The 26036-nt window shown below is 34.6% G+C and overlaps 1 protein-coding gene and 1 pseudogene across 1 annotated transcript; both read right to left on the bottom strand.

Annotated features, from left to right (window-relative positions):
* Positions 1 to 16025: 16025 nt before the first annotated feature.
* Positions 16026 to 18367, bottom strand: LOC139812849 (uncharacterized; annotated as a pseudogene).
* Positions 18368 to 20637: 2270 nt separating this feature from the next.
* On the bottom strand, positions 20638 to 21340 carry LOC139813270 (polyubiquitin-B-like). Its single transcript, XM_071778661.1, is given in 2 exon segments — positions 20638 to 20760; positions 20762 to 21340. Coding segments are annotated over 2 exon segments (672 nt in total). The 5' UTR covers positions 21326 to 21340; the 3' UTR covers positions 20638 to 20652.
* Positions 21341 to 26036: the final 4696 nt, after the last annotated feature.

Raw genomic sequence — 26036 nt, 5'->3', positions numbered from 1 at the left:
ACGAAGCGAAAAAATATATCGTGAAAATTCTTACAACCTATATTAGAATAATCAATTAGAATAATTAAATATCTTTTATAATTAAAGCATTACTAACCGATAGAATAAGTTTTTAAATTTACGAACTCTTTTCTTTTATTTGCATAATCAATAAGTAAAATACATGTCGAATTGAATTGTGTCTAATTAAGGACGAAACCAAAGCGTTTGATCCTTGATAATTAAAAACTGACAATATACATAGTTTCGATGTCGTTTTCACGAAGAACGAAAACAAAACGACGTTTTTTCGACGAATTTCTTACTAAGTTTACAACAAATGTTTGTAATTTAGTTACTATTTTAGCTGTAAACGTAACAATTAAACAATAAATTTCATTATTTTATACTTGTAAATTGTGTTATTCCTTTCGTAAAAAAAATCCTACATTCATATAATTATTCCTCTCATATTTCTTTCTCGCGAGGGTTCTAACGGTACCCTAATATTTTAGTGGAATATGTAAGTGAATATGTAAGTACGCGACTAATAAAACGGCTCTGAGGCTGAGGCGTCGTGCACCGTTATGGTGTTGCTTACTGCGCGTGCGCGAGTTTTGCTTTTCTTTCTCCCCCTTATCCCAACGGACCGAACACAACTGTCTTCTTATGTCAGCATTGTCAGCTGATTTTCTTGTTGATCGTATTTCGTGTTACTGGTTACTTCCGTACTGCAGTTTGAGCAAGGTTGAGCGTGAATCATACATTAATCATTTGTTATCTGGTATGACAAAGGTATATTGTACCTATACGAGGTTACTGTAAACAGAGAGCAGTATACATTTTTGTTATTCTGTGCAGTATTTGAACAGTAAACAGAGTCTAATGGCACCCCGGTATTCCACACGAGAAATGGCAGAGATGGTTTTCTGCTACGGTTTAGCTAATGGAAATGGCCGGCAAGCTCGTGCGTTCTACGCCGAAAAATATCCAAAACGCCGGATTCCAACCCACAATATGTTTAGCGGGTTATTCCAGCGACTTGTAGAAACTGGATCATTGGCACGACCAAGATCAGAGGGAACTTTCTCAGTTCGCACGGCTGATATTGAGGAACGGGTATTGAGAAGAGTGCAAGACGATCCACAAACAAGTATTAGAAAAATAGCAACAGATGAAGGCCTCAGTCGTTCTCTTGTCTGCTCAATTCTTCACGATGAGAGAGAATAGTCAATTCTGTATATGTATCAATAATAAATTTATTAATAAAATATCCAAAAACATGATGTATTATTTGAAAAATATTCTAAAAATTTTCCACATTTCCAAGAATACGAGATGTTAGATCGCAAAAATTAAAAGTCTTGAAAATCTACAAAAATTAATATGGGATCATAAGAAATGATAAGTACTAAAATGGAAAGGTAAGAGAAAAGGATTGAATAAATAATCTAAACCACTTCATGGCTCTTTTAAAAAGTTTAACTTAATTTTTCTTATTTACATTAAAAGTAATTAAATTTAAGTTCAATTATGGTCGAGATAAATTAACTGCAAGAAATTGATTTCAATTTTCAATCACAGACCTATATCCAGAATAATCCAGATATGGACTGACAATTGCTGGACAGTTGCACTTTAGAGAGAGAAGTACGCTTCTCTTTCTAAAGCCCCGGACACACGAATCGACGGAAGACGTAAGACGTAAATCGTAAGGAAATCCACTAATCAGAGTCGACTATTCCCCTCTTCTTCCCTCTTAAAGGTTGGCTACACTTACGCTTACGCTTTTAAATGACTAAAATTTTTCAAAATATATATTTTTATTTATTTAACGTATCTTTTATCTAATTTTTTTGATATAGGTTGTAGCGATCTAACAATAAGTCGCACAAAAGGTCACACACAGTATATAGTGAATATAAGAATTAATTATCTACCGGAAATTTAACTCGGAACCGAATCAAACAATTAATCAGAAAAACTAATTTCTATCGAGTTTCATATTACTTACTGTTTATCAGCAAGGCAGTTTTGATTTTTTCCGTATAAAATGAGCAAATCACGAAAGAGAAGAAAAATATTGGAACACGTGGTGGTGAGCACATACTATTGCCAGAGAGAAATTTGAGAGCGGCCATCCGGATCATTTATCTCTATATTTCATGGTTCCAACCTATCTATTCCATATCTATAAAGTTCTATGGATTCAATCTTTACAAATTTTACCTCTATGAAGTTGGCCGGACAACTTCAACGTATCGAACTTTCATTATTGGAATCGATTGGTGGTCGTTTGGTGGTCTTTGGTAGTCTAGTCCGATCGTTTGGTATAGTTAGTCGTTTTCCTGTAAAATAAAAATAAAATTTCCGAAGTTAGCCGGACAATTTTTATTTTTTAACCAATTTAACTTTTTTATGGCTCATTCGACGCGGAATCGTTTGGTGGTCACGAATATCATCGGTAAAACGTTTGGTGGTCAACCGTTTTCCCAGAAAATAAAAAAAAATCGTATGCACATAATGCTGGACATATCACCACTGTGCCATTAGCCGGAAAAATTGTATTTATCACCCAAATTGACTTTGATAGGGCTCAATCAACGCGGAATCGTTTGGTGGTCACGAATATCGTCATTAAAACGTTTGGTGGTCAATCGTTTTCCTAAGAAATAGAAAAAACCGTACTCTCACGCCATTGGTCGTATGACTCCGTGATGTTAGCTCGGTAATTTGATGGATAAACATTATTTATCAATCAAATTGACTTTCATACGGCTCAATCGACGCGGAATCGTTTGGTGGTCACGAATATCGTCATTAAAACGTTTGGTGGTCAATCGTTTTTCTAAGAAATAGATAAAACCGTACTCTCACGCCATTGGTCGTATGACACTTCGTGACGTTAGCTCGGTAATTTGATGGATAAACATTATTTATCAATCAAATTGACTTTCATACGGCTCAATCGACGCGGAATCGTTTGGTGGTCACGAATATCGTCATTAAAACGTTTGGTGGTCAATCGTTTTCCTAAGAAATAGATAAAACCGTACTCTCACGCCATTGGTCGTATGACACTTCGTGACGTTAGCTCGGTAATTTGATGGATAAACATTATTTATCAATCAAATTGACTTTCATACGGCTCAATCGACGCGGAATCGTTTGGTGGTCACAAATATAATCAGTAAAACGTTTGGTGGTCAACCGTTTTCCCAGAAAAAAGGAAAAACCGTATGCTCACGCCATTGGTCGTATGACTCTGTGCTATTAGTCAGAAAAATTGTTTTACTGATTATATTCGTGACCACCAAACGATTCCGCGTCGATTGAGCCGTATGAAAGTCAATTTGATTGATAAATAATGTTTATTCATCAAATTACCAAGCTAACGTCACGGAGTCATGCGACCAATGGCGTGAGAATACGGTTTTTTCTATTTCTTAGGAAAACGATTGACCACCAAACGTTTTAATTACGATATTCGTGACCACCAAACGATTCCGCGTCGAATGAGCTATAAAAAAGTTAAATTGGTTGAAAAATAAAAATTGTCCGGCTAACTTCACACCGAAAATTTCATTTTTATTTTACAGGAAAACGACTAACCACCAAACGATCGGACTAGACTACCAAAGACCACCAAACGACCACTAATCGATTCCAATTAATGAAAGTTCGATACGTTGAAGTTGTCCGGCCAACTTCATAGAGGTTTTTCAGCGTCCCATAAATTGGCACTTTTAGCGTTGGTAGCGTGGTATCGAGCTCCCCGAACGCACCCAAGATGAAGCAATCCGATGGATGCGCAGTCGTTCAAAAGTAGAGGGGAGCAGTTAACCAATCAGAAGTGTTTTAAACATAAAATCTACAAATCCAATACGGTCACATTTGAATTCAATATGTGAGGGGCAGTTCTGATTGGTGCTCTGCCTCCCACTCTGCCCCCATAATACCACATGCGCATTGCTTCACTTTTATATTTCTGTGCTTCCACCATGGATTAATTGAGTTCATTCTTTTGAATGCAGTCGCCAAGTGCGCAGTTTGAATTCGGAGTTCTTATAATCTCAGTGTTTGAGAACTAAAATCAGTTAGATCATTGTGTTACAATTTATTCTGCATATACGACCACGTTCATTCACAATTTACACAAGACGCTTACTGGCTCTATTCAGTTAAAAAAAGAGGCTGATTATAGTGGATCCACGCAAAAAACCAGGCGTCATAAATTAAGAAGAAGAAGAACCACGTGTGCCTTTATTCATCGCCATTTTATTTCTTTATCAGGTAAAGTAAAAGGAGTAAAATTTTTTAATTATTATATTCGTAAATGTAACAAAAAATAATTATAACAAAAAATATGTAAGAAGCATTTAGTACTCAAAAACTCTCCGCTAATTTTTCAGAAAATTTAATTTCTTTATTGATATCTGGAAACTTTATTTCTACAATTTTAAATCCAGCAGTGGAATTTGGAAGTAATATTGGAATTTAAAGTTAATATTTTAAAACTAATTATTTCATTGTTGCATTCTTTACTCTATACAACTACTTGATGACGCCTAACAATGTTTATAATTTTTCTAATTAATACATATTACAGCTTTGTTCGTGTTTAAATATGATTGCTATAGCTTTATTATATAAATTTCTCCCATTTTATCATTGATATTTGCCCATTTCATCTACTCAATTGTATTCTTAACAAAGTCAATGTCGTTTTTTATGAAGCCTTTCACAATTCGATCCTATGGAGTGTCTGAATAATGCCAAACTACAAATTAACCCTCCGTATTCATACGTGTGCCTATGGCGTTCGAGCCAAAATAATATCTGCTTGTAACTGTAAAATTAGCAGCCTATCTCGCTGGCGGCTCCTTTCTCTGAAAAAAAGTAGGTGGGAGAAGGGACTTAAGGGCTCAGAGAGCCGTTACGAAAAATTAATATATCGTTGCCGAGCAAGTTATAGATCTCACACGGACTCATATGTATGCGCTAAACTTTTTAACTTTCTTTTATAATTAACAATTTTGCTCATTGTTTATGGTAAATGTTGCTTGGTCAAAACATCTCCTTAAAAGATTCTGACGAATAGTTGTTTCTCTGTTTAGTTATTGCCAAAAAAATGAAGTTTCGGATCGGCATATAGAAAATAATTTACTTACGCCAACCAACATTGTGTTTCAATTCTGACGATTTGTCGGCGCGCAGTTACTATGGTTGGAATAATATTGTTTAGTTTGATTATTTTGCGATAAATATTACCACATACTTCAGTGGTTAGAGTCCCTTAGTAACTAGGGATCGTGTGGCGCGAGCCGCGCTTCAACGGTAGTCGTACGTACAGAGGTCCGTGCAAGTTTAGTCTTGTCTAGTCTTGAGAAGAGTCCAGTCGAGCCAGTCGTAGTTATAGACTGGGAGCCCGCGACAAAATCATTGTATCATCTTATTCACCGCCATATTAATAGAATTAGTTGTTTTAACCCTATTCGCTCCAACCATGCCTTTTGTGTCCCACGAATTTCTAACAGTCGTTTGTTCCGGAAAACAAATGATCGTGGGAGAATCCCCTCCACACCGGAAAAAAGTTATTGTGGCAGGGAACCTCAGGTAAAAATTTCAAAGTCCTAGCTCATTTAGGCCAACTTCGACCAAGCTCCATTTAACTTAATCGTTGATTTGTCAATTAGAAATGACCAATCGCATTTGCTCATTAAGCAGATTGACAAATGCGATTGGTCATTTCCAATGAACTAATCAATGATCAAAAGTTAATCAGAGCTTGGTCGAAGTGGCCTTTAGTCTCGAAACGGCGAACAATCAAAATCTCGGTGGGACACGAAAGTGCATAGTTGGAGGATTACGTCAGTGTTGTGTGAAAGGTAAATGAGCATTTTTTTCGATAAAAATGTATTTTTGTGTATAATTTAAACGTATTTAAAATATTTTTGTCGTTAAAAAAAAAATTTAACATTCCACAGAGGTCTATTATGGCTCAGAGGCAAGTGAAAGAGGTGGGGAGGAGCTACGATTATAAAAAAAATTAATTTTTTTACATAAAAAATATCTGTCACACTTCAAATTCGCCTTTTCTTATTCAGAAATTCTTTTTCTAGCATTCTTTAAGTCCTTAAAGTCCTTCTGTACCATTTAAAAATTACCAAATTTGCGGCGACAAAATTAAGTATTCCTATTTAATTAATAATTATCTCATATTTTTTTTCTCATTTGCACTACTTTTAGCTTTAATTTGCGTTTTCGTTCATTAAGCTTCGTCAATTTGTTCGTGAGTTATGATTTTTTAAGTAAAACGAGTCGTAACGTGTGTTTGTCAACATATAATTTTTGTAAAAAAATATTTAAATAAATGATTTCCAAATTTTCTTTACATTGATTTTTAGTCGAAGGTACAAAGATATTATAATAATTTTTGGGGAGTTTTTAAAAGCTATTAACATTTTGAAAAACACGTCTGACTTGAAAGTGCATGGTTGGAGGATTAAAGGGGCGGAAAAAACGTTGGAGTGAATAGGGTTAATCGAGTAAGAAAGGTACATAATGTTGCTGCGAGATCCTTCTGCGGGACATAGATGCAGAAAATTATAACGAACATGTAACTTTCGAAAGTGTCCTTGTCAAATTTTATTCATCTTGAAACTTGTTTGCTAGTTAGTTTTTAATAGATAATTTATGAAAAAACGTTTTTACACCTGGCAAGCGAAACAAAATTGTTCTTACAGGTTGTAAACAATGTAATATTTCACGAGGGTGATGTCGAATATTATTCACTTTGAAATTTATATGAGAGGTAAGTTTGAACTATAAATAATACGAAAAAAAATTCTTACGGCTTGAACGCGGACCAATCGAGTTCTTACACTGCTTTGAAACTAAAAATTAAGAGCGCCCACGACGCTCTTTTGCTGCAGTGCGCATACGGTAATTTTCCTTTAATGTTAGTATATAAATCGGGTTTGTTACTTATGAACATGCAAAATAGATGGACAATAAAATGTGGAATAATTTTTTATTGTATATAATATATTATTCATTCTTTTTATTAAAGTAATACGTATAATGTATAAAATCAAATATTCTGAATCTCATCGTCACTGTCTGAATCCTTAGAGGAGTTCAAATTGATATCTGAATAATTTAATTCTAAATAATAATAATAATAATAACAATAATTTAATTCTTTTCAAATTTTGGATTTATATTATCATTTCAAAATTTATTTGGCATGGGGGTGTCGACAAAGTTACAATTTTAGTCCTTTGATTTTTTACTTGCAATAACGTGAGATTTTTTATTTTTATCGAAGTAGTTTCATGAAAAGAGGGTTTTTAACTATCCAGTAAACTTTTTTTCTTATTGAAAAACTATATGCCCCTGCTATGCAGTTGAAATTGATCAGTACAAAATTACCTTTTTCAAAAAAAGGTAAAAAAAGGCGCCAAGTACACGCGCAATGTATGTTGTAAATCTAAAAATCTTAAATGGTAGTAGCTTTATTTCTTCCTAACAAAATAATTCACAAAATTGCGTTACCTAACTCAACCCAAATGATATGTATAGTAGCTTTATATTTTTCTCCCTAACAAAATAATTCACAAAATTGCGTTACCTAATTCAACCTAAGTGATACGTATTTCAAAAAAAGATGTGAAATCTTTAAATTGCGCCAATTGCAAAAAGAATATATATACTTTGAAAAATAATTGTTGTGCAACTCCTTTTAAAAAATAAAACAAAATTGTGTTACCTAACTCAGCCCAAGTAGTATGTATCTTTGTATTCCTGAGAGTCTTTCTATCAACCCAAGTGGTAGTAGTTTTAATTCTCCTTGATTAAATTATAATATTACAAAGAATTATTTTAATCACAAAGAATTAAAGAGGTAACATTATAAAATAAAAATATTTAATTAAAATAAAATATAAATAAATTTTTCTTGTAAAAAACTTGGCGCTGCTTTTTTAAGGTCAACCCAGACAAACTTGCATAGGTGCATAAGCATATGCATAAAGAGGTGGATTGGTCTATTTCCTTTTGCACATATACATATAAACCAATCAATTTCTTACGCTTATGCGCTATGCAAATTTGTCTGGATAAGAGCCTCCGCACAAGACTCTCGTATGATAGCGTAGCGTAACGTAACGTGGATTAACGCACAAGAAAGGATTTTCTTCGTATCCTATCTTCTGAAGAAGCCCATGGAAAATTCTTAATATGTATGACTATAGATGACATTCAGAGCACTAGGCAGAAATCACATATATATATATATATATATATATATATATATATATATATTCACGGCAAACCGCATATATAACATCGTGTTATTTTTATAACCTATTTACGCAAACGTTACTTCTGTAGTAACTTACGATACGATAATTCCTCCGCGTAAACGGGAGATTTTATAGTAACTATTATGTAACTATCACCAGCCGCCATTTTTGTCCGACGTGGACGTTTCTTAAAAAAAATTTTTTTCACATTTGGACTTTGCATCGCAATATCTTCGCTCGTAGGGCACGTAACGGAAAAAAAGACTCTTATTTATAAATCAAACCCCAAGCTATCAATCGAACTTACTTAGAAATTGATCCGTTCACTCGTTATTGAGATCTCAAAATCTCGCAACTCATGCGTTCGCGTAAATAAAGGAGTCACGGTGCGTCTCGCTTCGCGCGTACTTGGCGCGAGACACTACCGTGTCTCTTGATCCTTTTATTTAAAAGAAGAATCAAGGTTACGCCGAATATGTATATATAAATATAAATTTATATTAATCATAGCGTGTTCAATTAAAAATTACTATATTTTGTATTGTTCATCTATTTTGCATGTTTATAAGTGACAAACTTGATTTATATACTAACATTAGAGGAAAATTACCGTGTGCGCACTGCAGCAAAAGGTAGTTCTCATCCAGTCCTTATACTAGAGAAAATTGATTGTCTATAGATTTTCTTGATACTGTAAATATACGTTAATTTAGGCGTGCTTTATGCGTGGTATAAATTTCAGTACCTTTTCCGGTATAAAAAAAATCAAGATACTGAGCCTCAAAGTTTCAACTTTTATTAATGAAAAGGTTTTCCAGGCCAAACGGTAAGAGATACGAGGTTGACTAAGAGGACCAAAGTTGCTCCTCTCGTCGAGTTCTATAAGAAAAAAATGCCCAAATTAAAAAAAAATTAAATTTCAAAATTTTTTTGGTAAAAATTGAAACTTTGAGGCTCAGTATCTTGATTTTTTTTATACCGGAAGAGGTACTGAAATTTATACCACGCATAAAGCACACCTAAATTAACGTATATTCACAGTTTCAAGAAAATCTATAGAAAATCGATTTTCTCTAGTATAAGGACCGGAGAACTACCTTAATTTTTAGTTTCAGAGCAGTGTAAGAACTCGTTTGGTCCGCGTTCAAGCCGTAAGAATTTTTTTCGTATTATTTATACTTAGTGCAAACTTACCTCTCATATAAATTTCAAAGTGAATAATATTTGACATCACCCTCGTGAAATATTACATTGTTTACAATCTGTAAGAACAATTTTGCCGCGCTTGCCATCAGGTGTAAGATACGTTTTTTCATAAATTATTTATTAAAAACTAACTAGCAAATAAGTTTCAAGGTGAATAAAATTTGACACACCCTCTGCTTTATTTTTCCACTCCCCCGCAGGAGTTGTCCCACCCTTCAGGTGTAAGAAATGACTTTTCAATATTAGAAGGATGTACTCTATCGAATATATAGGGTTTCCCGATGAATAAGATCTGACACGAATTTTGGTCGCGGGCTCCCGGTCTATTACGTTCGTTCCGAAAGACACTTATTTATACTATAGTTCATTAAATATACATATTCCCAAGAGTCATCTCTTTGATTTATTCGGACATCCTTACAATAAGCAGTAAAAATTGACCAACTACTGTCGATTATACTTGAATTGTAAAAATGTTATTAGTCAATAGCTTACTGCTTACAGTGCTCACGTTTTACATCTACTCTTATATACGGCTATTGTGGAATGGACCTTAATTGTATTTAGAAATTAAGCGCACCTAATTGTGGCGAATTTGAGCAATATAAATTTCGTGATTTTTTTTGTTTTTTTCTTTGTGCTCGTACACGGGTACCACGCGTGATGAACACAGAGCTCGCGATATCTCAAACTTATAAAAAGAACATTTTTCTATATTAATAAAATGTAATTCTTTAAAATAATTAATTATTTAATATTTAATAATAATATACATGCAGACTATGTAATAATAATGTCAGTACTAGCCATGTGAATATGGAAACAGGATAAATTTAGATAATCTAATCTAATTATATAATCTTAGCGCTATCATTATATAAATACATGATATACAATGCATTTTTGCATATACTACAAAAGCAAGAATTATTATTCTCCATATTGTGTCTTTTTTTCAGAGAGAAAATATGACATCCCATTATCAACCTTCATATTGCGAGAGGAGTTGTAGTCGATATCCCTATGTCGGCAGAGTATCCGTAGGAGAGGAGGGTAGTGTTGACTTTATCTATCAATTTGCGAAGAAGAGATTTGTTCCCTGGAACCATTGGAATCTTAGCATATATCACACTGCTCCTGACATAATTGGACCACCCAAATTTCAAAACTATGGAGAACTATTTTATTTACCTTCAGTCAATAAAGATGGAATCTCAATATCTCCATGGCAAAACGATCTGCATCTTTATGATTATAGTGTTATTGATAATATTTGTTGGAAGTATAAGAAGGAAAATAGTTATATTTGTATGTAATATTTGAATTATGAGATATTGTTAAGAAGATATGCTTTTGTTGAGAAGAGAGTATAATTATATATTTTCTATTTTGAAGGTATCGAGTTTCATGAAGCTGTATATCCAATCAGAGTCTGCATTTACGAAATACATCATCCTGGAAGCGTAATTCAAATTTCGGCTCAAGATTCCAATAATCAATGGATTCAGTTGTGGGATAAATCGTTTCATGTTGTACCGCCGACATCAAGATTATTTTCTCCACCGTTATCGCATTGTGACTTTAAAACCAAAATGCTCAAACTAACATTTGAAAACAGTTCACGTCTCTCTTACACAAAGCTAGATGCTGTGATGCTCATCGGTACATCAGAATTGATCCTTTCTAGAAATCCTAACGAGAGTTTAACTAATCAGTTAAAAAGAATTAACAGCATGTACTCTTCATATCATAACTCTCCATACCATAACTCTCCATACCATGTTCATAATTTAACAGCAGATTTAAAAAGTGCAAACTTGGATATAGTTCATCTGCAACAGAATTTTCCCGAATATTGTATTCGTAAAAGGTATTATTATCGTCGACGTTAAGTAATATTTAAATTTTATCTGTTAATAATGAAAATAAGTTTGTTCCGATTATAATTGCAGCGATGTAAGAAGGGTTTCTTCTAAGAGTAATTTAAAGCAAAAAATATCTCTGGAGGTAATCCCTTGTTATGAGCAACTTCTTAGTCATTCAAATTATGCAAAGCGTATGAAACTCTATTCGGATGAATCCAGGGACTTATCACGTTACAGTAGTTTATCTGCGCTTCCGGTAAAGTATTATAAGTGGTCTATTTCTCATCATATTATTGTAATGTCATCTCGAGTATTAAAATTATATATTTTATCTTTGCAGAAGGAAATGCTACTAAAAATATTGAACAATTTAGATCTGACGACGTTATGCCGCATGAGTTCAGTAGATAAACGCTTCAATGGTTTAACACAGGACCCTTTACTCTATACACGTTTGAACATTCGACGTGTGTCTGCATTTATTACGCGCAAAGTATTTCGTTGCTTTACAGCTAGATGTAAATATTTGCGACAATTGGATCTTACAGGAAGCAACTTTGATGTTAATGATTTCGTAAACTTTCTTGATAATTGCGGCAGAAATTTAACGCACTTAAAATTAAGGGACTGCAATAATGTCGATTTAAATCCTGCCCTACATAAAATTTCAGAAATATGCAAAAATTTGAAAGGTATGTATATGCATATAGTATATAATTATCAAAATTATGGTTAAATTGCATATAACTGATACAAATTTTTCTTAGAATTGAATCTATGTGGTTGTCTATCCATAAACAACAAAGGATTTTCGTACCTCGAGAAGCTGGAAAGTTTGGAACGTTTAAACCTTTGTGGTACACATATAAAAGCTCAACAACTTTGCAAAATACTGCAAAAAAATCAACGGATGCGTGAGTTATATCCCGGTATTCACGCCGATGACGCAGTTCTACTAGAGTTGGGAAAGTCGTGTCGTGACTTGGAAGTAATAGATTTGTTTGAACGGTATCTTACACCTCATGGTATTAGTGCCCTTGCTAACTGTAAGAATTTATTAAAAGTCGAGTGTACGATGTATGGAGTACATTGTATGGAGTAAGTATATTACAATTTTTTTTAAAATACATGTTATTGTATTTTTTATTGAAATTTGTTTGCTTCTCTTGCGTGCATCTTGAAAAAATTACACAAATTTCCTTTTTGCAATTAAAGTACTGTACTAATTATATAATTTTTGTTTCAGATCTTTAGTTACTCGTGATAGCTTATTTGAATTATTTTCCTCTTCTCAAAACTTGCAAGAGGTTCATTTTAATCACGGTATCCTCACTGATCACCAGTTGGAATTACTAGCACAGTGCAAAAACTTGAAAAAGTTATCTTTTAATGATGTGGAATTTCATACACCTGATAAATTTTCCGTTATTCTTGAACAATGTCCTAAACTGCAGGAGGTTTATTTGATATTCTGTATTAAAAATCAATTGCAGGTTAATCAACTGGTTAATCAATGGAAGGAGAGATATCCGCATGTGTCCGTCTATACATACCCCATGTAGCAGAGTAACGTCAAATGACGTCTAATTGACGTCTAGAGACGTTTTTGGACGTCAATTAGACGTCACCTTGCTACCTGGGACGACGAATACCAGGGCCGGTAAACTCCCATTGTTTTCGCGTTGCCATAGAGTCCCTATAATAAGAGTCTGGACGGTCTTGTCAGACTTTTTATTGGCCCTTGGACTCCTTTAAAGCAAAATGGCAGAACCAATCGAGCATTCCATATCCCCACTTCGAGTACCACGTGCGTGCAGTAAGATTTGAATTTGGACTTGGATTTAGAAAATAAATGCTAATTTTGAGAGTAGAATTTGTGTTATTTATTACAAAATACTGACAATTTACTAATAATAACTTTACTCATATAACTGATTATACTAATTATATTATATTAATAGATATAACATATTTTAAATATTACTTAATAGAATAACACGATGGTAAGAAATTTTATTTAACAATAAAATTTTATTTAACAATAAAATGTCTTGCCATAGTGGCACTACTATATATAGGTGCTTTTAAGCGTTCTTTTTGGCACTCTATTTTAATTCTGAATTGAATAAATCGTTTTATTATTATATCAGAAATATTGTGGCAATTTTTTAGTGTGTTACATTCCACATGTGTCATTTTATCTAAAAAAAATTTTACCAAATCGCAATTAACGTTTTTTAAATAAGGTATGTATATCGACGAATAGTAATTTCCATTTTGTAAAAGTAATTAAATGTTTCATTATTTACGAAAAATAATGTTCTTGTTCGGTAACATATTAAAGCGTACTAAATTTGAAAATTTTATGTTAGGATTATATGTCTTTGATCTTGCAGAATCTAAACAGTTATCGCAAATTACATTTGTGTTACATATTCTAGACAAAATATAACACCGCTCGCATTATACAACGAGTTTATTTCTAAATTATTCAAAGAAATAACCAAATAACCCTGTTTTCAACTTCAAGGGGAATTACAGGAACCTGAATCTTGACTCATATTTGTTTTACAAGAACGTGTATCCTTGTCAAGGAAAAATGAGAAATTAAGACACCGTCATCTTGTTCATAAGCGCCGTCCTAAGCCTATTTTTCTGACGACCCGCGACTCCGCCAACTCCGGAATTCGGTGGCGACGTTCTCTCTGTCGAATTACATTCGTTGTGTAATACAAAAAGCGCGTTTGCGGAAAAAGGATTGCGTTGTCTGTATACGATTCAGAGAGAAAGAGAGAGAAAAGGATCACAGCGTGATCCATTTCTTATGGATGTAAAGCGCGCAACGCAGCCAGTAAAAACCGACGGACCTAACGAGCGCGATCCGCAATCTGTATGATTCGAAACTTTAATTGCGTAGTTTGCAATGTTTCATTCCCGAAGAACGTGCGTCAGAACAACTTATACTATTTTTATTAAATCGCTGTAGACTCGTCCGATAGCCGTATGCGCGTGGACTCGCGAACCGAGATGAGGATCAATCCGAAAACAATTCGCGATTATTCGCGTCCTCGTATAATATATAACTTTCGTACGAGCTTGCGATTTCGACGCAAATAAGTTCTTCGCTTCCTTACACATGTAACCGCGTGCGTGATTCGATATACGTGAGAAGAAGGATAGGTACCCATCTCCGAATCTCTCGTTGGACCGAAGCTGAAGCGGATTTCAGACTTTCCGCGCCAAGTTGAGGACGATCGGCGTATGAGGCGCAAAATAAAGTTAGCCGGGTTAAACACGAGCGCTTCCACATTATGCGTCGCATGCAAATTGCGTCGCGCGCGCGGCGAGCGTAACGTCTATATCCCGAAAATACCAGAGTGCGTAAAACTCGACTTGCGTTGTTTCGTTTCAGCAGCAGTGGGAAAGACGATTGTATCCAGAAACTTGCGCTATTCGCGCGAACGCGTTGCGACGGACGCGTTTTATACGGGGTGCCGAGAAACAACGTATGCGAGCCGCAGAAGGGTTGCGTGGAAAATTGGAAAATCGAAAGATGTTTAATTCCCTTTCTCTTTCTCTCATTTCACGTAAATGCTAACAGTATACCACTGTGCTGAAATATTATACGGGGTGCCGAGAAACAACGTATGCGAGCCGCAGAAGGGTTGCGTGGAAAATTGGAAAATCGAAAGATATTTAATTCCCTTTCTCTTTCTCTCATTTCACGTAAATGCTAACAGTATACCACTGTGCTGAAATATTTAATGCCAAAGATTTAGAAAGAGCAAAAGAAGAAGATTAAACTTTCGTAGAAGAAAGACCAATCGCCAATTAGGAAATTTTCCAGCCTCTCATCATTGCCCTCGAATGTCCTGCAAGTTTCCATAATACTTGCACTCTTACCGCATACTTTTTGTAATCAAGTACATAATTGCTCGAAGGAAAATAAAAAATTTATGCGTTGGAATAAAACTGCGATAAACGTCTCTCTAACCGGTTGTATCTTCATCTTTAATTTATTTTTAACGACAACCTCTTTTCTCGCGATCTCTAATCGATATGCGTGTCTTCGGGTAGAAGAAAAAAACGCGCGATCGTAAATGCGGAAAGTAATATTTTCACGGCGAACGGGAAACGTGTCGCATGATCGCTAACGGGAAACGCATATTGCTGCTCGACGGCGACGCATGTTGATTCACACTATACGGCACGGACCGTCACGTTCCGGCAACGACACGTACCGGCACCGGCACGACAAATTTTACGTATATTCAGATTGCTTCGGCAATCGACCGTCAGTTTTATAACCGTCATCAGTTTTATAACCACAAAATGGATGGATCATCTAGCGATGATGAATTGGCTCTTCTGGCCTTACTTTTAGACGAAGATAAAGGCAAAGTGAAAAAAATGAAGAAAAAGAATCGAAAATGGGTACATCCTATATTAAAAGAAAGAAAACTTGAAGGAGAGCATTGGACATTATTTCAAAATTTATTAAAATATGAAGACAAATTTTACCAATATTTTAGAATGCCGCAATGCAAGTTTTTTGAATTATTAAAATTAATTGAGCCTGCGATACAAAAAGAAAATACGTCGTTTCGTGAGGCAATTTCACCGACAGAAAGACTTGCAGTTTGTTTAAGGTAAACATTTGTCATTAAATTTACATTTTCTGTGTATAATCTGTTTGTTCACTGAGATGTGGCATTGGAATTGACATATCGTAATATGATGGCGATGGAGTTGGAGCTCTTAAAGATGAAGGAGATGCTGGTATAGTTGACATTGACGGTGACGATGGTGATAATGATATTGATGATAAAGGACGTGATACATTATACGGCCTAGTGTGATATAATTCGACAGAATGTTGACGTTGTATAGGTGCATTAGGAGGTTGCTCTTGCAAAATTTGTTTTATTTCAAGATCAGAGATAATGGAGAATATTTGTGATTTAGCTACATTTTGATAGTAAGGACAAAAACTCTTTACCGTTGCTGCAATACTTGAGAAAAACGTGTCTATTGCATTAGCATCAGATTGTTGAGTCGGTGGAGTTATTTGCGCTTTTGCAGTTTTTTTCTCCAACAAATATTTTATCATCACTGCTGATCCCGTTTCTGGTTGTGTTTGACATTTATTTTCTTTATTCTTAGCTTTAGTGATAATTTTTCTGTTAATTTCTTTTTGTTTTTTCTTTTTCTCATTTTCAGCGTGTAACTCCTTATCCACATTATCATCCTTGTCATCGTCTTTATCGTCGTTTCGATCATCTTTTCTATCATCGTTTCGATCATCTCTTCTATCATCGTTTCTATCATCTTCACTCTCATTGTTTGTATCATGATATTCGTCTTCATTCGGTCTATCTTCATTATTATCATCACTGACATCTTCTAAATTACTGCATGTGTCTCTTTCTTGCATGAATGGTAGTAAGAACGACATTTCATCTTCAAATTTCCATTTTTTTATTTTTGAGGCGGCCTGTCCACTTTTTGTTTCACGTTTTTTTTTAACGCTTTTCTAAAAGAATCTCGAAGATTCGTCCATGTTTTTTTGCAAACAGTCGCTGGAAAAAAACGAACAATTTGTTTATATTAATATTGTATATTTTATTAATATTAATATTAATATTGTATATTTTATTATATTAATATTGTATATTTTATAATTTATAATTTTTTATTTATTATCTTATATTTCGTAGGTTCTTAGCTACTGGTGATTCGTATATAACAATAGCTACCAGTTATAGACTCGGACATTCAACGGTGCAATCGATTGTTATTCAAGTATGCGAAGCGATAATAGAGAATTTGATGCCACTAACAATGCCAAAGCCTACAGTGGATACATGGAAAAAAATTGCCGAAGAATTTTGGGATATTTGGAATTTTCCAAATTGTTTAGGCGCTCTTGATGGAAAACATGTGACCATTCAAGCTCCCGCAAATAGTGGATCTCAGTTTTTTAATTATAAGAAAACGTTTTCCATTGTTCTCTTAGCATTAGTTGATGCACATTACAAATTTATCGCGGTAGACATAGGCGGATATGGTAAGAATAGCGATGGAGGGCTATTTGCCAATTCTAATTTGGGCAAAAATCTCGAAAAAAATAAATTGAATATCCCGAAAGATAATGCGCTTCCTAATACGCAGAATGTTATGCCTTATGCCATAGTTGGCGATGAGGCATTTCCGTTAAAAAAATATTTATTAAGACCATATCCTGGTTCTCAAATTCAAGAAGATAGATCAAAAAGAATATTTAACTACCGTCTCTCACGCGCACGAAGAGTGTCGGAAAATGTATTTGGAATATTGAGTCAAAAATTTCAGCTTTACAATCGAAGACTAAAGTTAAAACCAGAAAATGCAGATAAAATTATTTTAACTATGTGCATTTTGCACAATTATATCCGAGACTATAATATTAATATTATACAACAAGAAGACCATGCGCATAGAACTGACACTGTGGGTTTACAAAATTTACCACGACAAGGAGGAAGTGCAACAAATACTGCATTTACTGTTCGTGATGCATTCAAGGAATTTTTTATGACAAAACATGGCCGTGTTGAATGGAAAGACACAATAAATTAAAAAATATTTTATAAAAACTATTTTATTAGTACAATAGAATAAATTATATTCATCTTACCTGGCTGGTTCATTTCTTTCGCAATTCTTCTCCAAGCATTTTCTTTAAATATATTATCACTATATTTTGAATGGCTCATTATATATAATGGCTCACAAGATTTAACCATTTCAATTAATTTTTCCTGGTCCATCTTGTTAATTGCGTCCGTTCTTCACCGTTCACGGAAAGAATTTTGGGGCGGTTGCTGGCGCGGCCACGTGTGGGTTTCGCGTTCACGATTTGAAACAAATGCTCTCTTTTTTTGGGACAGTCGCTCTCCCAAACTGCAACGACTGCGATCTGAAAGCGTTGGTAATCCAGATACTTTTTCGCGAAAGTATATCTGCATTACCAACGCTTTCGGATCGCGGTCATCGCAGTTTGGGAGAGCGGCTGTCCCAAGGGGGGAGAGCATGTGTTTCGAATCGTGAGCGCGAGGCTCGCGTGCGGTTTGCGCTGCGGCGGTCGCAGTTGCGTCGGCGGCTGAGGGTTTTTTCCGTGTTAGGTTGATTCACACTATACGGCACGGACCGTCACGTTCCGACACGGACCATCAAAACATTCTTTGCGATAATGTCTGTCAATGTCGGTACGTTCCGTTGACGGAACGTGCAGGTCGGTGCCGGTTAGTGTGGACAGTCTCGTTAAAATGCATTGTTTAATGTTTTGTCGTGCCGGTGCCGGTACGTGTCGTTGCCGGAACGTGACGGTCCGTGCCGTATAGTGTGAATCAACCTTAAGGAGGTGACGCTGCTGGGCGACGTTCAACGTGGCTATCTTTCGCAACGCAAAGCCGACGCGAGCGGCGTTGAACGAGAGACGAGGGACGTGTAATAATCGTACAGCGCGAAATAAAGAATAACTCATTCTTTCTCGAGCGAGCGATTGCCCGAGATTTTTCTGTTGCTGTTTATGTATATTATACTCGATTAAATTGACTTGAACAATCGTACTATTTTGTAGCAGATAGTTAAAAAATTAAGAAGTATTGATTTAAAAATAGATCACGTTTGCGCACAACCGAGATCCTTAAGGGGATCCTGCAGTGACTGGCGAACTTCCTCGATGTCGATATCACGGTCTTACAAGACCGTGGTCGATATAATGTCAACCTTTCTAATTTTGTTTTCCTTATATCTGTCTTTGTCTAACGAAATGACATCTGGGGGTCGATTCTGTATTTTGAGACGAGGTGAAAATTACAAAAGTGAACAGATTTACTAGATTTCGACAAATAAAATTGTAGATTTTTTAGTGAATTTCCTCACTTTTGTAAACCTCGTCCCAAGATACAGAATCGACCCCCTGTCCTTTTTTCGATTGCTCGCCATCTCTCGCAAGATCCGGCAACTACTGCTGCTGCTCTTCTTGTCATTTGCATCCGTATTTGCATTACTAGAATAATTTTTCGATGGATTTTTTTTTGTACGCATTGAATCTTACTTCTACTTGCACGATATTATTCCTACATGTTTTCCCAAGGGTGGATGATAAACATTATGTACGTATAAACTGTAGAATTTTTGTTTTAAGCAAATATTGTCGTCAGGTGACAGCTGTGTATGTGCCCCAATAAGTAATATTTTTAATTTTTTGGTGCTTTTGATATAAAATCGCGTTTTCCACCCTAGATTTTTGTGCGGACTTTAATTCTAGACCAAAAACTTGCAATTCTGTAAAGCCAATTAAAAGATCCATCGATTAACGATAATGTCGGTAAATCATACGGCTGCAGGATCCCCTTAATTAAGCGTAGAACGAGTTGCTTGTCCGCGAAAATTAACCTTTGCTTTCATTAAAATTAAAAGTATATTTATAAAAGTAAAATTTGCTAAAATCTTCGGAAAAAAGAAATGTAATAAGAATTTGCGTTGCAATTTACCATATATTTTGTAAAAATTAGGTTTAAAGAAATTACTGATTACTTTTTTGAAAAATATATAGCTTTCTAATTTTTAAACTCTTATACATCAGATAAATTGATTTAAAAATACTATACTAAATGTTTTATATTTGTTAGAGGAAAGCAATCAAGAAAAGACCTAGTGGCGCCATCAATTAATGATAAAGAAAAGTTTCTATCAAAATGTCTGCCATTACTAACAATATCTTCAAGCGGTATATTCGTAGTTCGATCTTAATTTATCCAAAATTATTTCACGTATATAAATTGAAACATCGATATTTGTTTATTTCAAAACGTAGAATAAACAATCAACCATTCGTCATGATAAAAACAAGATATAAGAGTGTTACACTACTTTCTGAAATAATTAACCATTACTCATTCATGTTCTTTCATTGAAGCATTAATCACTGGAAAAAATATACATTATAGATATCATTAAACATTTGCACAAAGTTCAATTTGAATAAATATTATCAAGCAAATTTAACAAACTTTAATTTTTTTATTTTATTTTTTAAATAATTGGGATATCTGTAACATTTTCTCATTCAAGGGGATCAAAGTATTAGGATAAGAAAGTTGTTAGAGACGAGACATTTTATTACAGTATGCAAAATTAAATTCCTTTATTCATCAAAACTCGGTACGCAAGACTTCCATGTGCGAATAAATAAAATTAAAAATTCTGTAATAAAACTTATTATAAAAAAATAATTTAATAATCTAATACTATGAAATCACAATTGCAGAATCAGACATCTCCGCCCCTAGTCGAAGTACAAGGTGAAGTGTCGATTCTTTCTGAATATTGTAATCGGACAAAGTCCGTCCGTCCGTCCTCGAGTTGCTTGCCCGCGAAAATTAACCTTTGCTGATCGGGAGGAATGCCCTCTTTGTCTTGAATCTTAGCCTTCACGTTCTCGATCGTGTCCGAAGCTTCGACCTCCAGTGTGATTGTTTTACCGGTGAGAGTTTTGACGAAAATCTGCATACCGCCGCGAAGCCGCAAGACCAAATGCAGGGTGGATTCTTTTTGAATGTTATAATCTGAAAGCGTGCGGCCGTCCTCGAGTTGCTTTCCGGCGAAAATTAACCTCTGCTGATCCGGGGGGATTCCTTCCTTGTCCTGAATTTTAGCTTTGACATTCTCGATCGTGTCGGATGCCTCGACTTCCAGTGTGATGGTCTTTCCTGTCAAGGTTTTTACGAAAATTTGCATACCACCACGTAGACGGAGAACCAAATGCAAAGTTGATTCCTTCTGGATATTGTAGTCGGACAACGTGCGTCCGTCCTCAAGCTGCTTTCCAGCGAAGATCGAACGCTGCTGGTCAGGCGGGATACCTTTCTTATTCTGAATCTTCGCCTTCACGTTCTCGATGGTGTCGGAAGCCTTCTTCATTCTCTTGGCAAATTTTTTTATTCATCCATCTTATTACGATTGCAATATCTAAACTGCTTTCTTTTGCAGTATTTTTTACTTTTTCAGGGTCAAGAGGGCAAGAAGCGTTGTCTATAAAGTGCCGCCATAAAATCCTTTTTTGCCTTATCGTAATTGCCGCCGGTATTGCCATAGTATGTTTTCTACAAATAAGAACCCCGATTACACTAAGTCTATTAGCTATATCCTGCGTCATGCAGAATATATAATATCCTATATATTCTTACAGTTTTAAAGGCATCTAGTTACAAAAACTTATTTCGGAAATAATATTAATTTCCAGAAAAGATAAATTGCTTTAATATCCTGCAACCTTTAACACAATTCTATACACATCATTCTTTAAATAGTTAAATGTAATTATATATTTTCTTTAATATTTTTAGAGAAGCTTTCGAAAGAGAAATGTACATTCTACAGATTAATATTTTATTTATGTATTAATATCCTATTTAAGTAGTCTGTCATTTGTAGCGCAATCGGCAAAGAAAAATAAATTTATATATTTCTGTTGATTCTACATAGTTACAATTAGTTTAAGCTTTTTATGTGTAGAACCATTGTCTTTCCGATTGTATTATCAATAACGGAGTACTTTGATATAATTGAGTATTTCTATATTTTTATAAAAAATTGAAATTATTATACAACGGAAAATTGGTGGTAAAATCACTATGCGCACAAGTAGGACTATTTCATAGAGCAAAATATTCCTCTATAAAAAACGCTAAAAGAGAGAAAAACAGCATTATTTTAAAATTGTGTATAAAATTAGATTTTATTTCGTAGAATTTAATTTTGCATAAAATTTCATATGACGTATACACTACTATTCGAACTTGATTTATAGGGAATTTAGCTTAATAGAAAGAAATATATATACCGGTGTAGATGTTTGAGCTGTCTGAACATGCAGTGGTAGCCGTTGGTGCAGAAGTGGTTGTAGGTGCAGTAGTCACTGTTCCTGGAGTTGTAGTAGATGTAGTAATAGTAGGAGCAACAGTCTGTAGCAGTAAAATATTTTTACAATACATTAATGCCATTGAAATATTAAAATTATAATCCATAAAATATTATAAAACTTCTATATGTTCATAATCATGTAAAATGAATAATTAATGAAACTTACATGCAGAAATAATAATACAATATAATAAATAACAAAAAAATAAAGTTAATAAACTAATCGTACTAAATATATACATATATATATGGAGATAAAATTATATTTAGTCACTACAGTTCATAAACTATTTAAAACCATATCAAACCATTAAAATATTTAGTCACACAGTAGATATTAAATATACAAGATATTTTAAATCTATAACAACAGACTGATATACCTTTGTCACGTTTTATTACGTTATAGTGTATTAATTCATAAAGAAAATATTATTTTAAATTAAGTATCATATCTTTGTAAAATAAATTAATAAATAACAATGTTGATTGCTACGAAGAGATACTTGAGATTAGGCAAAATGCAATAAAAGTCTCACAGAACCGCTATACACGATCCTATCTATAAGCATTGATACTGGTAAATATATATGCATATGTATTTACCAGTATCAATACTGCCAATACTGAAAATCTATAGTTTACGTTATGTAGACTATAGATTTTCAGTACAGGGGATCGATCATGTATCTTTTCCCCTAGGACGGAACGTGAAAAGTGAAAAGTTTATCTCTTTCTATTCAATACCAATAGAAAGAAATAGTTACATGAAATTTTTCACTTTTCACGTTTCCGCTCTAGGGAAAAAGTTACATGATCGCTACCCTGGTGGTGAATATCGGAATGCAGCCATATGCTCTCCGTCTGTCCTACAACATGTTTGTTTATTTGTTAGGGTATGAAGTGACTTTCGTGTACCGCATAAACAGTTGACGGTTACGTTTGGCAAATCAAATACGCACAATAAATATTTATTTTTCTTAACGCACGATTTATACTGAAATTTATAAGTAACAATATATAATAATATAACGATAAAGTATACATGTATATCATGGGAACGTCTGTATATATATAAAAAAAAAAAAAAACAGCTCGGCGATACGGCTAAGGCACCACTTTGTAAAATAAAAAGTTTTTAAAATATTAAGTTTTTAAAAATATTTTTTTACTTTTAAGGTTTATGTAATAAAATTCTTATAAAAAGTTGTTGATTGAGTAAATTATTTTCCTTAAATAAATTGCCAAAGTTAGGTATCATTTTTAGGCCTCAGAGATGATAAGTACGCCCTTGAAAAAATTTAAAATTTTCTGTTTGCGGTTTAAAAATGATTAAAGTTTAAATATTAATTTTTGAAATAACCGATGACTATATATCATTCCAATATCAAAGAATAACGCAACACGAAGAGATTGAGACAAAAATTATTCCACAATATTTTATCGAAAGAATGTTCTTTAAATTGAAATACAATTCTCATCATGTTAGTGTGGCGAAATGGAGCAAATAGGATTATTCGTGGCAATGTGACAATATTTTCCACTTGTCCTGGTTGACCAGAGGTTTACTCGAGAACGATTACCGTGCCGGATCACCCTGACTCGGATTATCATATTTTCATTCGCGTCTAATTTTGTTGTAATATCTTCAAACGTTATTATAATGTCTTGCAACAAAAATATATCATATAGAATGATATTTCAGTACAAATGTTTGTAACAATGGAAACGAAAGCTATGCAAACTCGTGCGATCAAATTTGCCGTAAATATAGAAAACGTCAATTTTAACGCATAAATACTAATTATTTTACTGTTCTGGCGTAAGTTTCTAAAATTTATGAAATAAATAATTGATAAATAATGAAAGTTATGAAATAAACATTTTATCACAATTCGACATAATTGGTTATATATTATTCGAACGACGAATGCATGATTTATTCAAGTATGTTTCGTGCTCGACCGGATTCAGCGGAGCGCGATTTATGCCGGTACCACAGAAAGATTGCGAAACGAAAAGAGGGCTGCAGATGAGAGAAACGATTTACTTTACCGCGATTAATTTGCACCGGGACCTCTAATTGTCACACTTGACGGATACTGTCGTGGTTCGAATCGCTCGGAAATCTTGAGGCGTCAATAGTCTGCCGCAAACGCGAGACGGAGATCTTGCCGAGCATCGATTTGATGCTTTTACGACTGAAATCTTGCGGTTGAAAAAATCTTGCTCGCGAAACAGACTCCGAGCGCGAACGCGATTTGATAACAGAGATTTCATGCGAGCTTCTTGGATAAGCTCGATACTCACTCGTGGAGAATACTGTCTCTCTGGACACTGCCACACTTGGATGATTGGGCGGCGATGTCACAATCGGTTGAGAATGTTGCGTTAAGCCGAGAGAACTTGCTTCTGATACGTGCAAAACCAGTGTGCCACGATCGTTCTCTTCTGCCCGGAAGGTTCTCGAGGGCCGAAAACGAAGGCGAGATATGGAACGCGGCGCTCTCTGATTGATCATCCGACGATTGACGGAGTTGCGCTGTAGGCACAATTTTCGCGAACTAAGACACTGCGCGTGTCAGGAGTTGCGCCGTGCTCCGATTCTCGACAATTCCGGCATGCGCGCACCTGTATGTACGTGGGGCGGGATCGACGCGTGATCTACCACGCGGGACGGCGTGATCGACAACCCCATGTGGATCGAATCCGTGCCGCGAGACTGACTGTAGGCACGTCGCAGTCAGCCTCGCGGCCCGATTACATAGAGAATATGTTCGATCCTTAACAAAGTACAATTGCAATAAATAACATTCATTCTGTATGACTTAATCTTGAATACACGTTCAAGCAATTTTTTCCTAATTATTATTTTCTAATTATTATTTTTCCGTAAATTGCGCTGCAAAAATGTTTATTAGCGATACATGTTTTTATAGGATTAAATGTGACCAATAATTGAAAAAATTGAAAACGCCGAACAAGCGTTGTCCTTTTATCATTGGTCACTCCGTTTGCTATCAAACTTAATAATATTCGTCTTTAAATAATTTCTTATAAACCGTTCACCTTTCCTATTAATACTTTTTTCAAGTATCAACACAAACAAAGGTATACAGGTGATCTAAGGATGTTTCATATTTAATTCTTTAAGACAACAATCTTGCCTTTTTATTAACCCTAGAACTCATGACTGGAGTCGATTTCGACCCCAGGCAAACTTTGAACTACGCTCCTGAGCTAGCGAGTGACATTATCGACTCAGGACCTGAACCATAATTCATTTCAATTTAACTCTCTAAAAATAAGATTTATGTCGGGCGCAGCGTTGGTTGTTCGCTGGCAGTGAAACAGCACCGTCGCAAAGCGTGCGTGGGGTCGATATTGACCCCAGTTGTGAGTTGCCGTTTGTGTTTCGTCGGTAAGCTAATTTTATATTTTTTGCTAGAATCAATATATTTCATGTATTATTACGTAATCTGAGCATAAATAGTCATAAATATTATTTAAGACGAAATATCACACAACTTAGTCGGTAAAAATCCCGTTGCCTATAGAAGATTGACATTTCGCAGAAAATGGCTGGGCGATATAATGTTTCATTTTTTTCATATTTTTTACTATTTTGTATTAAATAAAAATAAAATAATACTTGAAATACAATTTTTTATGGTTTTTTCATCGACTTTTTCCATATTTCAACTTTGCG

Source organism: Temnothorax longispinosus, chromosome 5, assembly GCF_030848805.1.
Source record: "Temnothorax longispinosus isolate EJ_2023e chromosome 5, Tlon_JGU_v1, whole genome shotgun sequence".
Lineage (NCBI taxonomy): Eukaryota > Metazoa > Arthropoda > Insecta > Hymenoptera > Formicidae > Temnothorax > Temnothorax longispinosus.
The sequence above is the reverse complement of the archived record's forward strand: the minus strand, read 5'-3'. Positions and strand labels throughout refer to the sequence as shown.